Source organism: Pyrgilauda ruficollis, unplaced genomic scaffold (assembly GCF_017590135.1).
Source record: "Pyrgilauda ruficollis isolate IOZ18807 unplaced genomic scaffold, ASM1759013v1 scaffold37, whole genome shotgun sequence".
NCBI lineage: Eukaryota > Metazoa > Chordata > Aves > Passeriformes > Passeridae > Pyrgilauda > Pyrgilauda ruficollis.
This window is the reverse complement of record NW_024525156.1, coordinates 16,627,756-16,644,159: the sequence shown is the minus strand read 5'-3', so window position 1 is coordinate 16,644,159 and position 16,404 is coordinate 16,627,756. Positions and strand designations below refer to the sequence as shown.

At 39.6% G+C, this 16,404-nt stretch overlaps 1 protein-coding gene across 1 annotated transcript; it reads right to left on the bottom strand.

Annotated features, from left to right (window-relative positions):
- Positions 1-9,948: 9,948 nt before the first annotated feature.
- Positions 9,949-14,904, bottom strand: LOC121358061 (ovalbumin-like). The gene is made up of 7 exons (XM_041475935.1): positions 14,737-14,904; positions 14,047-14,097; positions 13,339-13,467; positions 12,582-12,699; positions 11,772-11,914; positions 11,439-11,594; positions 9,949-10,344 (listed from the first exon to the last, which is right to left on the bottom strand). The coding sequence occupies exons 1-7, from the start codon at positions 14,902-14,904 to the stop codon at positions 9,949-9,951; spliced, it is 1,161 nt and encodes a 386-aa protein (XP_041331869.1).
- Between the last annotated feature and the right edge of the window lie 1,500 nt (positions 14,905-16,404).

Below are 16,404 nucleotides of genomic sequence, written 5' to 3'. Positions count from 1 at the left end.
TTGTGGTTTGGAGAGTTTTTAAAAAGGCAGTCACTGACCTACTTCTTTTATGGTTTGTATTACAGAATTTATCTCTGAGAAACAGACAGACAGAAAAAAAGAAAGGGTCTTCTTATGTGTGAGTTTTTCTACTGCCTGCTTCCATCTAAGAAAGTATTTGTCATTCCTGGTGGGTTTCTGTTTTGGAAAAATGGGTTTTGTTAATCTTGGAGGATTCTAAGACTGTACAGCCAGGGAAACTCTGTAGCTGTGAGATAGGGAAGGTTAAGACTCAGGCACCAGACCCTGACTTGTATTAGCAGTGGGCAACATCACTTGAACTTAGTGTGGGTCTTAGATTAGACTTCATTTCTATTTCTCCTCCCAGTCTGGAAGCTGTTTTACCCATGTAGCATGTCAGAGATCTATTCCTTATTTTCCATTCCAGTGATGAATATTCTGTCAAATCTTCTGTTTCTTCTTTCCTGGGCTACTAAAATGCCCCCTTCCCTGATTTTCCTTGCAATCATGGTGTCCCTTCTTCTGTAGTCCTTCCTGTATCTCTCTGTCCCTACTCTTGACTCCTAACTGAAATACCCTTTAAAATCCTACCTTGCCCTTTATTTAATTTTTTCTCTCGGCACTGTTGATATCTCCACCTTGAAAACCTGAGCAGGAATTGGATACCTCCCCAACACTGAGCAGGACTCACTCAAAAGGTCTGCTTCCTCAGCATAAACTGCCTTTGGAGACCTTTCTTCTGACCTTCTGTCTGTGAGCATGCATTTAACATGGATTTATGTTGTAGGGCAGAGGTTTGCATGAAGAATCTCATAATGAGGAATGAACCATGGAAATACCTGCAAAATTTGGTGCAGGGCATAGGAGGGTACAGCTGAAAACGATTCCTTGACAATAGTGAAACTTCTGTATCAATGTAACTTGGGAATTGAAAGCTTTGCTAAAGTTACTTACCTACTTGTGAGGAGCCACATTACTTTAATTGGATGGTGTTTTCCTGCCCCTCAGATATTTTGAAAAGGCAGCTAGACAAAAGGGGCATGTTTCAGTGTGAGATGTATCCTTATGTTTTACAGAGAGCAGCGTAGTGTAGGAGAGGTATTCACTGCAGAACTAATTGCGCCCATAGCGCCTGGGAAAGTTGCAATCTGTTTATATATGCCTTAAATGGTTTCCAAAGCATAAATGGTTTGAGTAATCTTTGCAAATTTAGCCCTGTTGTTGAAGAGTGATAGATACCTTGAAAAGACTTAATCCCTTAGAGCAATTAGTGTGGATTTTCTGGTTATAAAGTAGGGTGAACTTAATTTGCTAACTACTGCTACTGGTTGCTGCCTTACGAGAAGTGACTGAGGTGTTCTGTTTACACAGAAATGCTGGGTTAGACTAAATGAGAAGTTTGTGCTTTTGCACAAGGTTTTACAGCTACCTTTTTAGAACACCTCTTGAATGGCATGGCTGGTGGTTAGAACATAAAAAAAAAAATACTGAATAGCTAAAATTATACTCATCTCAGAAGACAAAATATGCTTTATCAATGTGATGGTTGATAATATTTTCTAATATCCATTTAAATTAGCATCCTTGGAGGACACAAACTCACTGTGTAGTGCTACTGCTGACTCAGTAGCAGTGGTGCTCCCACTCCTTACTAAGTCAACACAGCAGCACACTAGGAGACTTATATTTGTGTTAGTAGTGTCCTTCCTGTGGGAAGTAAACCTGTGTTCCCTTTCACTGCAGTCATTCATGTTTCCATTTGGTTAGGGCAAATATTGGCAGGATACCAGCACCCTGGCCAGATACATAAAAGCATTTTGTTTTCCTCCAGTTTCAGTGTGACTTTGCACACGTCATTTTGACTACACAGTGTGTTGCTCAGTTCATTAGTGCCTGCGTTCAGGAGTAGGTGACATGTTTGATATCTGAACAGAACCTTATAAAGTGTCCTATGAAGTTCCTTAAGGGTCTTGAGAAAAAGACTTGCTGTCACAGAAAAGTGGTAGCTTCTGCTTTCACAGAGTATTTTTAGGATACAACTTTCCATGGCAGGTTTTCGTGCCCATTGGTAGCTTATTTTTACTATGAGCTCTGTAGAGCTTTTGGAAATCTGATTTAATTCACAACTAATATGTTCTATATTTCTAGCAGATCAAAAGAAAAACTGGTGTTTGAAGGAAAGCTCTTCAGTTTCCCTGACATCCTCAAGTGTTTTTTACAAGTACAAGCACTGTTTATTTACTTGGCAGGGAAGAATTTCTGATTCACCCAGCAGAGCACTCTGTTCAAGTTTTTGACTCAGCCAGATCTTAAACTTGAAAGGATTTTAAATACCTCCAAACTTTTAAAAATACTTTAGAAGATACAAGAAGCATAGGGAGAAAAAGAGTTTTGAAATCTGCTAATATTTTGATCCCTTTGTAGTTGTGATTTTTTGTTGTTGTTGTTTTAAATCTCTGTGTGATTTATTTAAAAACTGTAAAGAGGACAGGGGCACAGAAACTGAGAAAATAGTAAGAGTGATAAGTGCTCTACTCTGCATTCTTGTGGCCTCCCCTTGAATACTGTGTGCAGTTTTGGGCACCACGATATAAAAAAGACATTGAGCTATTGGAGAGTGTCCAAAGGAGGGCCATGAGGATGGTGAAGGGCCTTGAGGGAAAGCCTTGTGAGGAATAGCTGAGGTCACTTGTTCTGTTCAGCCTGGAGAAGCGGAGACTCAGGGGTGACCTCATTGTGGTCTTCAGCATCCTCAGGAGGGGAAGTGGAGGGATAAATATTGATCTCTCCACTCTCATGACCAGAGGATGATTGGGCACTGGAGCAGGATCCCCAGGGAAGTAGTCACAGCACCGAGCCTGTCTGAGTTCAAAGAGCATTTGGACAGCAATCAGGATACATTGTGTGGCTCTTGAGGTGTCCTGTGCAGGTTGGACTCAATATCCTCATGGGTCTCTTCTACCTCAGCATATGATTCTATGACTAGGAACAACATTTTCTGTGTTAAGGAGGACTCCTTCCTGGGTGATGACTCTGTCACAGTAACTGAGAGTGTAGCCTGAGCTGTACCTAGCACTGTCAGCTGGGAAAAAAACCTAGACTGATTATAATAGATTTTGGGCTGTGCTGTGAAGGAATTTATGTGTGATAGTAAGTTTTTATCAGCCTGAAATCTCAAATAGTTTTTAAGTTAAAGAGATATTCATTCTTTGAGTATCCTTTTTCCTTTTAAAGCTTTGGTTGATAATACACGTGTCTTTATTTTGAAACAAAGCAGATAGTGATCTGTTGTCCACCTCCTACAAGTAAATTTGCAAGCCTTCCCTTGCCAAGCAATCTTTGCTGACATACTCTAACACTATGTAAAACCTTATGAGTTCCCAAAGGGTGTGGTGAGGTTCCTGTATAAATATTATTGAGGCATTTTGTTCCACACCTGCAGAGGCAAAGGTGTGGTAAAATTTTACAGTCCCAGCAGAATTCCTCTTACTTTAGTATTACTTCTACATGCTTTAGCTTAGGCACTGTAATTAATAAAGGCAATGTTTGTCCTGAGGAATTCTGCTCTGGTAAGAAGCACAGCACTTCTGATAAAGGACTGATTTGTATACCCAAAAAGGTACAGTTTATCTGTGAATGAATATGCATACTGTTTCCACATGTGCAAGGAGGCAGTTTTCCTTTGAATGACTCAGGTGGTGAGCATTTTAAAAGTATCACAGGTCACAGATTACACCAAAAACATGAAGAGTGGCCTGAATTTCTCAGCCGTGATACACAGTTCTGCATTATGAGTCATGACGTATGTGTGGCTTGTGTGCACTTTGGCTGAAACTTGTCATTTTTCCAAAGAAATCTCTCAAAGGGTGAAACTGTATGTCAGCTGCACAACTACTGAATCAGAAGGCTGATCCCATCTTCCCCTTCCAGTGCTATTCTGAAGGATGTGCCACATTATGAGGTGAAGGATGTGAATATCAAGTCAGTGTATATCTTCAACACACATTTCTAAACAGGTGCCCATCCTAAACAGGAGCCTTGTGCTGATGTGTCAGAGCAGAATATAGAGGAAAGACTCTCTTTTAAGAAAGCCATTTGGATATTTGCTCTGTTTTTCATACAGTTTGATTGCAAATATTCTTGCTTGGTGGAAAGACCTGGAGTTTCCCAAGACAGTTGGTGTTTTCAGGAGTTTCATTAGGAGAATTTTCCCAATAATCACTTGAGGTGTACAGAAAATCTTTGCTATTCATTGATCTGCTTGGCACTTGCTGCCCCTTCATGGTTTCATGCTTTTTAGGCTAATCTTGGAACGCATCTAAACTACCTGCTTAAGTGCACATACAGCCGCACTAATGCTTTGTCCTGGAAGAGGAAGACCCCAAAAATGAGGGCTTGAAGTGGAATTTCCCCTTTGGGTTGACAAGGACCTTGGTTAAGCTGTGGTGTCATAAGCATCTCTTGAAAATGTCTCATCAATGCCTTTGCCATTGCATCTTTCCATCTGTCACATTCCCTGCCTGTTGCACAAAGGATCTAAATCTCTTGAGACTTGACATCCTTTGCGTGGTTCAAGTTAGCAAGCTTTTCACAACCAAGGAGAAATTGATGACCTGATACAGAACAAGTAACACAAGATGATCTCATGTTCATTTCTGCTCTCAGGTAAAATAAGATGGAAAGTTTTCATTTTGTTCCTCAAACTTTTGTGAGTGGCAAAGTGTGAACTTGCAGGGTATTGCTCTGAGGACCTTCTTTTAAACTACCCTGATGAACATCTGCTCTTTACCAAAATACTTTCAAACTCTTTTGATTCATCTGTAAGGAGATTTTCATGGCTCTATTATCTTTTGTACTGATATTTGTGGCTAACTCTTTGAAAGCCAAAAGCAGAACTCTGTGTAGTTTAAATCTAGGGCAGTAGTCCCTTTCAGTTGCTTTAGATTTTTCTTTCTTCTTGGTGTATCACTCTTACTTCTCTAACATTTGGTTTAATCTTCCTTAATATCCTTTATCTTTTTCAATATCCCTTTCTTCTGTGGTTGCTAATTCCTTGTCTGGGAGCATAGACAGACCAACACATAGGTCAAGACCGATTTGAATTCAGTGGAACGGAGGCAACATCAGGCTAAGGAAAGTTACCAGAAGACATGTAAGGAAAGGCAGAGCAATGGTTCCCTGTTTGTGGCTGGAGGAAGGGGCTCCCCCGCACCTCAGGCAGATGCAGCTGAGATGCAGCTTGGCCTCTGTAGCTGACAAAGCATAATTCCATAGCAGATGGTCCCTCCAGGCAGTAGGAGGGATAAACTGTATTCTCACTTTCTTCCTCTCCCTGATATTTCTCCTCTTAGAATCAAGCCTTGAAACCAGACCTGCCCTCTTCCCTCACTGCCCACAGAAGTAGAGATTGCTGAAGGGCAAGGAGGAAAAAGGAGGGCATGGTAAGGGTGGGGATAGTCAGCACCTTGGGGAAAGATTGCTAATGAACCACATCCAAGGGAAATGAGGCAGAATGAAAGAGAAAAGAGGGAAGAGGAAAGAGGAATTGCTCCTGCATACAGCCCTGTGAAGTTCAATGATTCCTCCTCTGCCCCCTTTGATCTGTAATTCCATCCTTACAAAAACACTTCTGGCACCTCATTATTCTCCCACTCCTTATTGGCGTCTTATCAGAGCCACTAAACTGGAATTTTATCTGTGTGACTGAGAAGTCAGCCTTCCTTGTAAGGATTTGCTCACCTCTAGGAAGCTTTTCCTGTTCTCTGAAGGTGCCACTAATAGAAACTCATTGTTTGCCTGCTGTGGGATGCTATTGCTAGCATTTAGAAAAAGTAGGAAAGTGATGAATGAGTTAAAGAAATAAGAGCATGAAATTAGTTTGGATTTTTTTTTTTATTTCCTGGGAGTAGAATGCAATTTGAAGCTGTTTGTTCCTTTCACAAGACAGTTGGACAATATGGTATTAAACTATTTTTCTTGGGAAGTTCAATACTGTAACAACGAGGAAATGGAGGCCAGGTGCAAAAAATATCCCAGTGATATTGCCATATAATAAAATGTAGATAAATTATAAATTATGCTTCTGGACTAAAAATGCATAGCATTAAGCTATCTATTATCTCACTTCTGTTCCTAGTCATTGTTAGGAACAATGGAATTTCCTAGGAATTTCTTGTTCACATGGTTGACTAAACACTCCTTGGGATTTTCAGAGGTATTCTGCATTGGCTCCAAGAGGTTTAAAAGCAAGAGAAAACAGTGGGAGCTCTGTAGACTGGACATGGGAGAATCAAAATGAAGGAACTGGTGGGGCTCATTTTGACATGTGGCCAACTCTCATTTGGTGAGGGAAAACTAAGCTGGCTAGATAGTCTACACTACTTCTACCTTAGTAATATTTGGATTTATGTTTAAAATTAAGTTAGTCCTAGCACTGTGGATTCTCCAAATTTAAAGATATGCAACATTTGGCTGGGAAGGGGCCTAATGTGTTTCTGAACTAAAACTAGGCGACTGTCAGCTGCCCATTCCAACACAAGTTAGTCTCTAACTCTGTGAACTTCAGGAGGCCAATTCTTGCAAATAACTGACTTTGTTCAACCAAGCAGTACTACTTGCATTTTTATGTATTAGAACAGTTAGTACTGGAATAAACAGTAAGGCCCCAGGGTCAAATTCTGTCATCTCTATGGAATTACCTTCCCATTATAAGACCACAAGAAAGCAAGCAAGTGTGGTCCTGTATCAGCACAACTCATTAATCTTTTGAATGCACGCTTGAAATTACAACTACATGTGGGGTGTGGTGGTAGAGCAATAAAAGCCTCTAATGACAGATCCTAAAGCTGTGAGTATGAACCTTCTTCCATACTTGTGCTGAAAGACATTCTGTGGGCAAACAAGAGAATAATGCACCTGTACTTCACGACACAGCAGAAAGCTGAAGTCTCTAGGACATGATGCTAACTATTTTGCTTCTTTGAGGATGGTGAGATGAAGCTGTAGCCACATTTGTTGGCACAAAGGAGAGGATTTGTTCCTCTGAGGTTTTGTTCCTCTGATGCTGGGTGGTGGAGGTCTGATATCTGGCACATAGCTTGGGGCTAGATCCAGGCATGTTTCTCTAGGGGTCTGTATTTTGGGTGCCTGTTATGGCAGAAGATACAGTACCTCAGATGTGGAAGGCTAGATTTGAACATTCAAACAAATATTTCTCTATCTGGGATCTGAGGACTCTGGCATCCATTCCATAATGGCGGTATGATTTGCCAAATTCCTAAATGATTTCTGAAAACAGGACTGGGAACACATGAGGCTTTTTTTCTTTTAAGGAAGCGACTACTGAGGACAAGAATATGAATGCTTGTTGCTGTGCTGGCAGCTGAAGTCAACAGAAATCAGGAGGTAGCACTGAAAATATCTGTCTACATACAGGAGCAGATGGACTTCTTTGTGTCTTCTGTTTGTGAAGAAGTATGCTTTAATTGATTAAAAACTTAAGCAGCCTGTAAATATTGCAGTTTTAGAAAAAATCTGCTGAAATTTAAGTGTCCTTAGGAATTTAGGTTCCCTATTTCCATGACCAGATCTACAGAAACTCTAGGACTATAGTAAACACACTGTTAGCTCTCTTGCAATAAGTTTCCCCATTGTTATCTCTTGATCAGCAATCAGCTAAGATAAAAGAAAGTGAAGGAATATATTTGAACTATTTACATAGGTGGTGTCATGTTATCTTTGCTCTTTCGCAAGATCATCTTTACTACCAGCAAGTCGTGTCCCCTAGGTTCTGCCAAAGTGTGTGTTATTTTGGAGGATGGCGCAGGGGAAGCCAAAACAAGTAGAAGTAAATATTGTGTGGTGGAACTCAAAAGACATTCCACCACAGTTCTCCCAGCACTGGTGCTATGTTGCACATACTGGAATCAGGGAAGAGCATAGCCTTCCAGTAACTGCACCCCCAAAATATTTCTGTTTCACTCTTCTGGTGCTTCTTTGTGACAGTTCCTCACAGTTCTGTTTCCTTTCTTGCTTCGGCATCAAAGAGATGAATAATTAATTCCAGAGAAAAACTATAACTCACCGTAGACATCCCATCTCCTAGCATGATTATTCTCATTAGCTTCTGAATAAAAGCCCATAAAGCTTTGTAAACACACCGTAAAGATAAGTAAAAACTCCTTCCCATTTCCCATTCCCCTGTATTGTCTGAGGCAATGCTTTGTCTCAGTGGCATGTCGATTCTGTACATATCCAGCTGCCTTTTGGACTGCTTATCAACTGCTGTTTCAGAGAAACTGGATGAATCATGTTTTGTGCAGAAATTGTTGCATCTGACTAGTTTGAGTAGCATGCGTGAGGGAGTATGGGTCACACAGCTCCCTTCCTGGCAGAAAATTGGTCTCAATATTCTATCTTAGCCCAGAGTTATGACATACTTATTCCTCACCTCTCTGAAATCAATGAACCAACTCAGGCAGAAAAATTGCAGGAACATAGAATATTTTAGGTTGGAAGGGACTCATAAGGATCACTGAGTCCAGCTCCCTGCTCCTCACAGAACTGTCTATAAATAAACTATATGACTAAGAGCATTGTCCTGATGCTCTTTGAACTTAACAGGCATGGCACAATGACCACTTTCCTGGGAAAGCCTGTTCCAGTGACCAATCCTCTGGATGAAGAAACTTTTCCTAATGTTCAATCCTGATACAGTCCCATTCCATTTCCTCACGCCCTTGCTGGTCACCATATGGAGAGCAGCACCTCCTCCTCCCCTGCCCCCAGTGAGGAAGTTGTAGGCTGAGATGAGATCACCCTCAGCGTTCTCTTCTCCAAGCTGAACAAGCCAAGTGACCTCAGACACTCCTTGTAGGTTTTGCCCTTGAGAGCTTTCACCATTTCAGTCCCCCTCCTCTGCACACACTCTTAGAGTGTGATGTTCTTATATTGTGGCGTCTAAAACTGCCCCCAGCACTGGAGGTGAGGCTGCCCTGGTGCAGAGCAGGGAGAATCCCCTCCCTTGCCTGGCTGGCCATGCTGTACCTTATTCCCCCCATGACACCCCAGGTTGGCCCTCCTGGCTGCCAGGGCACTGCTGAATCATGTTCAATTTGCCATCCACCCAAAGCTGTAGATTTGTACAAAAAACCAGGATTACCCTGTCCCAGATGCATTTAAAATACTCCAAATGAAAAGCATTTGCTTAAATAAGTTTTTATTATGATTAAAGGAGCAAAAGCGTACTCCCACAAGACCCATTGTATACAGGGATAGGATACATGGAGAAAATTTGAATAGCAATCTGCAAAACCACCACACTTGGTCATGATGATTGATTCTAAAAGGCTTAAGAAGAAATATTAATTATGAAATTTCTATAATGCATCCTTAGAAAGGGAGGAAGAGCCTTGCAGTATCAGGGGTAGAAATAAAAACCAATTGCTTTGTCAGAGTAGGTATGGTTGGTAGTAGTTTAGAGTCTAATTTAGAAAATTTTGAGTGACTTATTCCAGGGGAGTAACCATGAAATTTGTCTGTTGAGAAACCTGGCTCAGTTAGAAGACTGCATTTTTTTCCCAAAAAAGGTGATATGTTTTTTCAGTGTGATGATTTGGCACTATTATTGCTAAATTGCACCAGAAACATCTCTGCTAATGCTCATGTTTTGTTTGGGTCAGATTTTCATTCCTTTAACTCTTGATCTATGAGTAAGTAATAATACTCAGCAGAAAGGAAAGGCAAAGGGCCTCTGCTTTCCTGGCAAAATTTCTCTGCCTTAACTTTTTTTTTTTTTTTTTTTTTTTTTTTTTTTTTTTTTTTTTTAATAAAGCATTCTGGTTTTAGAAAATATGTATACAAGAGAAAGTTTGTGTTTCTTTTTACCCTTGATACTGCAGCACTTTGGTCTTGTTGTGAGGGACAGAAACTCTTCCAGCTTTCCTCTCTTTAAGGGGAATAGCATCTGCCAAAGAACAAGATGCTGTCACTTGGGTTGTGCTTGATCCAGAAGAGGAAAGGGTGGTCAGCTCTAATCTCTTCAGAGACACTTGTGTCATCTACCCCAGCTTCTGATGAGCTTGCCACCTTGCTGTCTGCTTCATAGATCTCCACAAATGCCTCATGGAATGCCCCAGACACCTTCAGGCTCTGTGCTGAAGAGATGCCAGACAGATTGGCTGATGGGCTGAACAGGTCAGTGATACCCAAGGATTTTAAGACAGATGTGAGGTTATATTTTTCCTCAATCTTCATGCGAGGGAGATAAACTTTAATTTTCCTCTCTTCCATCTTACGAGAACTGGTCCACTCCTTGAGATTTTCAGAGGTGATTGCGGTCTCAATCTGCAAGGAAGCAAACAAATTAGATCTCTGGGATGAGAGCACAACATCTTTTGTAGCAATGCAGTACTATTTGTGGGCTTTTTTCTCTTAAACTGACTACTTTTCTTATGGTGTATTTTCTGGTGTATATGGATTAATGTGTCTAGAAGAGAAAAGCAAACTATGACTCTCTCTTCTCTGTCCTGCTACCTATTTCTTTAATAGGCTCACTGGCAATTTAGTCTTGACTAGATGGCTACTCAGCAAATTTCCCAAAGCTCTTGCCAATTTATCTTCTTTTATTCAGAAATATATTCCAGAAGTCATTCTGTGCTTATGAGTTGTAAGCTCTATTTACATTTAAGACCTCCAAGTAAGGAAGTGTTAATGGTTTTACTAATACCTAAAGTATCTAGAGGCATTTGAACACAGCTAAATTTCTTCAGTAATAAATGAGCTATCACTTATAACTGAAGAAATTTAGCTGTGTTCAAATGACTCTTTATTTTTATAATTTAGGTTCTTAGAGTTAGTGCGCAATCATTTCAATGAACTTGGATTTATTGCATAACTTTTCCTATTCAAACTGCATTCCTGCTAATGGCTATATTCTTTTCATACCAACAGTAATATGTCATGTATGTTTTACTTTCTGAAATTGCGTTAACCATTCCAGTACTCATATTCAATTTTTAGATAGTTGAATTTTTGAAGGCATGAAGGAAGCATGTTGAAGGCTGTCAAACCATTCAATAATTAGAAATACTCAAGCTAAGATGAACTTCCCAGTAAGTTCCTCAGTATGCAGAAATTGAGATATAAAAGCTTTGGAGCTCAAGGTGCTGGAGTAACAGCTGCTTATCTGAGAAGAATGTGTTCTGCAGTGACAAAAATTTAACCCACTAAAGCAGTTGCTTAGCAGTCCATCCTCACACAAACTTTTGCAGGACCAACCACTGAGAGAGCTGCGTGCCTCTATGCAAAAATCTCATGCTGCCAATATTCAGATCTGTGCTGGGGATGTGCTTTAAGATAACTTTATTATGAAGATCTTCTTTGCACCTAAAATTTCACTGTGTTCATGATTTTCTGAAACCCAGCTGCCAGGGCCATACCTGCTCCAGGCCAGAGATGTCATCAGGCACCAGCACCCACAGGCTCAGCCGCCCACTGGCATATGGAAGCTCCAGGATTTTGCATTTCTCAGAAGAGATCTCTGCCACTTTAAATGTACCAATCTGAGACATCATCTGCACAGGTTTGCTTTCTTGCTGCAAAACCAAAGAAAATAATACAGTTTTCAGAAAGATTATTCCCAGAGTGTAGAAATGCCTACTTATGATTAAAGATGATGATTGCTCTTTTTCAGGAAGATTGTACAGCAACTTGTCAACTCCCTTCATAAATTCTAGAAGATGACACCTTTAAAGTGATGTATGCCCACATACCTCAGAAATTCTGAAAGGAACTGTCTGGGTATTTTCTTCCTTAAATGCTTTCTCCCACCATCCCTTGAAGTAGATGGCACTGACCAGGACCATGTCTGTTTGTGAGCTCACAGAGCTTGGTTGAAGTATATTCTTGATTGATCCTTTCAAAATGCACAGGAGAGGAGAACATATGTAATACATCTGTGTATAACACATCTTACTTGGCAATTACAACATTAAATGGAGTGTAAAGAATTTGTGGGAAGGAGAGCATAGGGCAAGGACCTTGCTTTGGTTTTGAAGCTGTTATCTTGTAGTTCCAAGGCTGATTTGCTTACTGCTGTTGGCAATAGTTGTTGTTTCTCTCCCTATAATTATAGTGAGAGATATAAGATCCAGAGATTTACTTGATACAAAATTAGCATATTTTGTGCCAATAGGAAGAACCATTGGAACCTTGTATCTCAGGATGGTCTCCCAACCAAACATTTAATACTTTTTGCTTCAAACTAAAGTTGAAACACTGGTGTCAAACTATTTGTCAATGTGTAAAAAGCATATTTTAGTACTGTCCCTTTTATCAGGACTGTAAATATTACATATCCACAAAGCCTCTACAGATAGAGGGAGTCCTCTAACAGGGGTATGTGTGAGGAATAAGAAATTGTTAGATGATAGTTCTGTATCTGGGAGCTGATCTCTTATCCAGGAAAAGGAGCAGAGGGAGATGTGTTGGTTTTTCATCACCTGACTTAAATATTCTCACATGTTGTTCAAACATGGTGGCAGGAGGGAAAGTACCTATGCTGACATTTGGCTTCCTCTTACCGTTTGTCTGACTTTCAACCCAGGAATTTATGAGCTCTCTGGATTTTTCTGCAGCTGCTTGAAAGCTGATAGATTCCAAACCTCCCTTATACAGTTCCTTCACACATTGAATGTATTCCTGCAAAGAAAGAGTATGCCATTTTCAGATCAGAATGTCAAAGCATATTGCAGATGTAAAAGGCAAGAATAAAATTAACAGATATGAGCAATTTGCTTATTAAGGCTAATCAGTAAACTATGAGCTAGTTCATAAGCATCTTAAGGTTTGACATGCATTGTTTCAAGTAAGAGTATATGCCCACATTTTAAAAAAAATATTTCCCAGGACTGAGTTTAATCTAAAACCAACATTCATTTTGGTTAAGTATGGGGTTTCTTTCTTTGCCCACTTTTAAATTTTTTTGCGTTGGTATTCTCCTTGAACTTCAAATTAAATGTTCCTTTCAACAGAAAACTTTGCAGTAATTTTGAGTACCTGAAGTATTTTTTCAGGTTTGTTTTCCAAGTTGAGAAGAGTTGGAGTTATCTCTTTATTAATTATATCCTGACTTGATTGGATCTTTATTGTACTTTGCACAAACATCTTTTTGGCTAGTCACATTTTTTTCTCAAGACTTTCAGGGGTTAGGGCTGGGATAGACAGAATCTTTCCATATGGAAGAAAGTTTCTTTAGCAGAGCCTAGATTTCTGACAGTGCTTTTTGCATTACAGAAAGTTACAGTTTTGACATTCAGACCAGATCTTAGAGCAACTCACCGGCAGAATTGGGTATTTCTCTTCAGCATAAAGTCTGCTGGCAATGCTGATCGAATAATTGTCACTTGGTTTGGTGATTTGGGTGAAGATGTCCTTGAGTGAAGCATGGATGCTCACAGATGTGCTGCACTGATTGACATGAATACAAATAAAAATACAGATGGTGTTACCCTAGCTTTAAGGATGAGTAGGTATTACATACTATATGAAAGGAGTAGAGTAGTTCAGATGCTTCTGCTTATAAAATTGTTCGTCCTATGCTGATGTAGTAATTTTGTAATATAATATATTTCGGTGCTGGTTGTCTACTGTAATTTCCTCATACCATTTGGGGGGGGGGCGGGGGGGAGGCTTCTAATTTTCTGCTACAGTAATCTAGCTTCAGCAGATTAGTTCCCAACCTGCTTCAGCAAATCAGTTCTGTTTAACCACTAGCACACAGCTACTTTGCCTAATCATACAAATATCTATAATTACCCCCTATTGGCCCAATATTATGGTGATGGGTTTCATTTTATGCTTGCTCTGAATTCTCTGTTGCCCACCTTCTCTGTTCATTCTTATGAGTGAAGTGTTCCCCCAAATGCTGGATGAAGAGCACTAGCTGCACATTGGAGTAGGGTTGGAACTGCTATTAGACTGCTTTATCTGATAAATTTTGCTCCCAGGAGAAACTGACATAGAGGAGGGATTAAATTGTTTCTGTACCTGAGATTCAGTACTCTCTCCAAATCCTGGGATTTTATCAAAGTGGATAGCCTGTAATTAAGAATAACAGTCATTGAAATAACTGGTATGACAAGAAAAAGGTTATGCAACTGAGATTAACACATAATGTTTGAAACAAACCTATTGACTAACTGAGAATGACTCAAAAATTACAATCTATCTGTACCATCTCTGAATAGCCATGCATACTGTTGCCTGCTTAGATGATCCTTTTTTCTACTGAGCATCTAGGATTCAGCTCCAGTCTGTGCTACCAATAATGCCAAACCTTCTTGTAGGTAGCAAGCCAGCCACTCTCTATGAAGATAGTGAGAGCTCTAGGATACACATGAAACACTTTGCCGTCTGTGGATATGTTTTGGCTCTTTCCCTATAGATTTATCTCCTTTCCCTATTCAAAAAAAAAAAGTGTTGCTAGAATGTATTTTTGTCTTTGGGAATTCTACTGCTAAACTATGATAAAATTTAAATCCAGTCTCAAGATTTCGGGCTGATGCATTTATTTAGCACTGTGGGAGTTTCAGGTGGTCACAGCTTTTGATAGCTCTGGATCCATGTTTTGGTAACTCTGGATCCACATTTTTTAACCTCTGAGGGACATTATCATATCTTTAAGGGCTGTGGCTCTGTTGAGCATCAGGAGGGTTTAAATCCTCAATGTAGTCTCACCTTTTCTATCTGAGCCTTGGTGTTATCTTTTGCACCTATGTAGACCATGGAGAGAGTTGAAATGATGAGCAGAGGGGAGTAGCAGACATTCTCCTGGACACTCTGGCTTCTCAGCTCCTTGAAAATGTCACAGCAAACTTCTGTGCTCACTGGACCGATGGAGGCCATTGTGCAGCAGTATTGCCTAGAGCAAAGAGCAGAAGTACAATAGTAATGTAATGATGGGAGTAGCATACACACACAGCACATGCACTTTAATAGGAATTTTCAGGCTATAAAATATAAACAAGTCATTTGGAAATCATTCTATGTTAACATGTCTGTTGCTATGCTCACCTCTCATGCATGTTATAAACTCTGTTTTCACAAATCTGCTTCCTTCTGCATTTCTATACATTTACATTTTTGTAACAGCTCCTCAGAGCTCTGGAATCTGTATGTGATTTCTGCTTACCTTTTTGAAGCACTCAAACTACAATTGCCTGTACTTATTTTCATTCACTGAAGGCTACAGTTCCGTAGTACTTTGTAATAGCTTGATGAAAACAAGAAAATATTCTCTCTTTCATGTGCATGCAAAGCTGGAAATTTAGGCACAAATTATATTTCCATTTGGTTTAGGTCTGGACAGATATAGGTAAAAGCAAAGGCTAGTTATTTTTATTTTCTAAAAATAAGTAGGTGTAGTAAAGTATCTATTTGTTGCACAGTACTTACAGTCAGATCTTCAAAGGTCTGTAGCTTACCCTTGTTTTAGTAAAGGAAACATGGACAGGAAATAGAATTTGTCTAAGGTCACTGAATCTAGGAGCAAGACTGATGCACAAAATTCATGTTTCATTGTATAGCTTTCATATAGCTTTCAGCTATAGCTTACTTTGCATAAACATGCTGTGTTTTCTCAGTCTATAACCTAAGAAATTAAATTGCTGTTTTTCAAAATCCAGCCCCTTATGTAGGAGCTAAATGCTAGGATCTCAAGTTTCTCTTTGTAGTATTAAACTCTACTGAAGTGTTTTGTGACTGGCCTCTTGGATATACACATACAGACACACTGATTTTTTTTTTCTTACTTTCCTTTCTGTATACATGTTCCCACTTATAAGTTATTTAAAAATTGTATGTCTCTGCACACACATACCTTTTTATGTTGTGTCCACCAACTGTATTTTTCAGGAATGCAACTCAGAGAAATTTCACACTAAAATAAACTTAGCAAATTCACTGAACACCACAGTTCTGTTCTCAATGCACTCTTTTGAACCAGAGGTCAACCAAGGAAACTTATTACTTGTCTGTCAAAATCAATCTTAAAAGATACAGAATGGGAAAATAAGGTACTCTGAAATAAAATAATGTTTTGAGCACAAAATAACACTTTAAGCACAGAGAATAACTTTTAAAACCTCCCCAAAACCACAAACATTCAGATTTTGCACATAGTAAAATAGCGTGGAATGCGTATACACTGGTGAGATTTGTAGAGAATATCATGTAAATATTCTGTCCTGAAAAATATCAAACACAAGACAATAACTTCTCTCTTTTTAAGTTTAGTCAGAACCAAGGAATAATGCAGTAAGAAGGTAAATTTTCCTAGAGAAATGCTTACCTTCAAGCTTCAGCACCAAAGACAATACAGCTTTCCAGCTGTATGTGGGTATACTG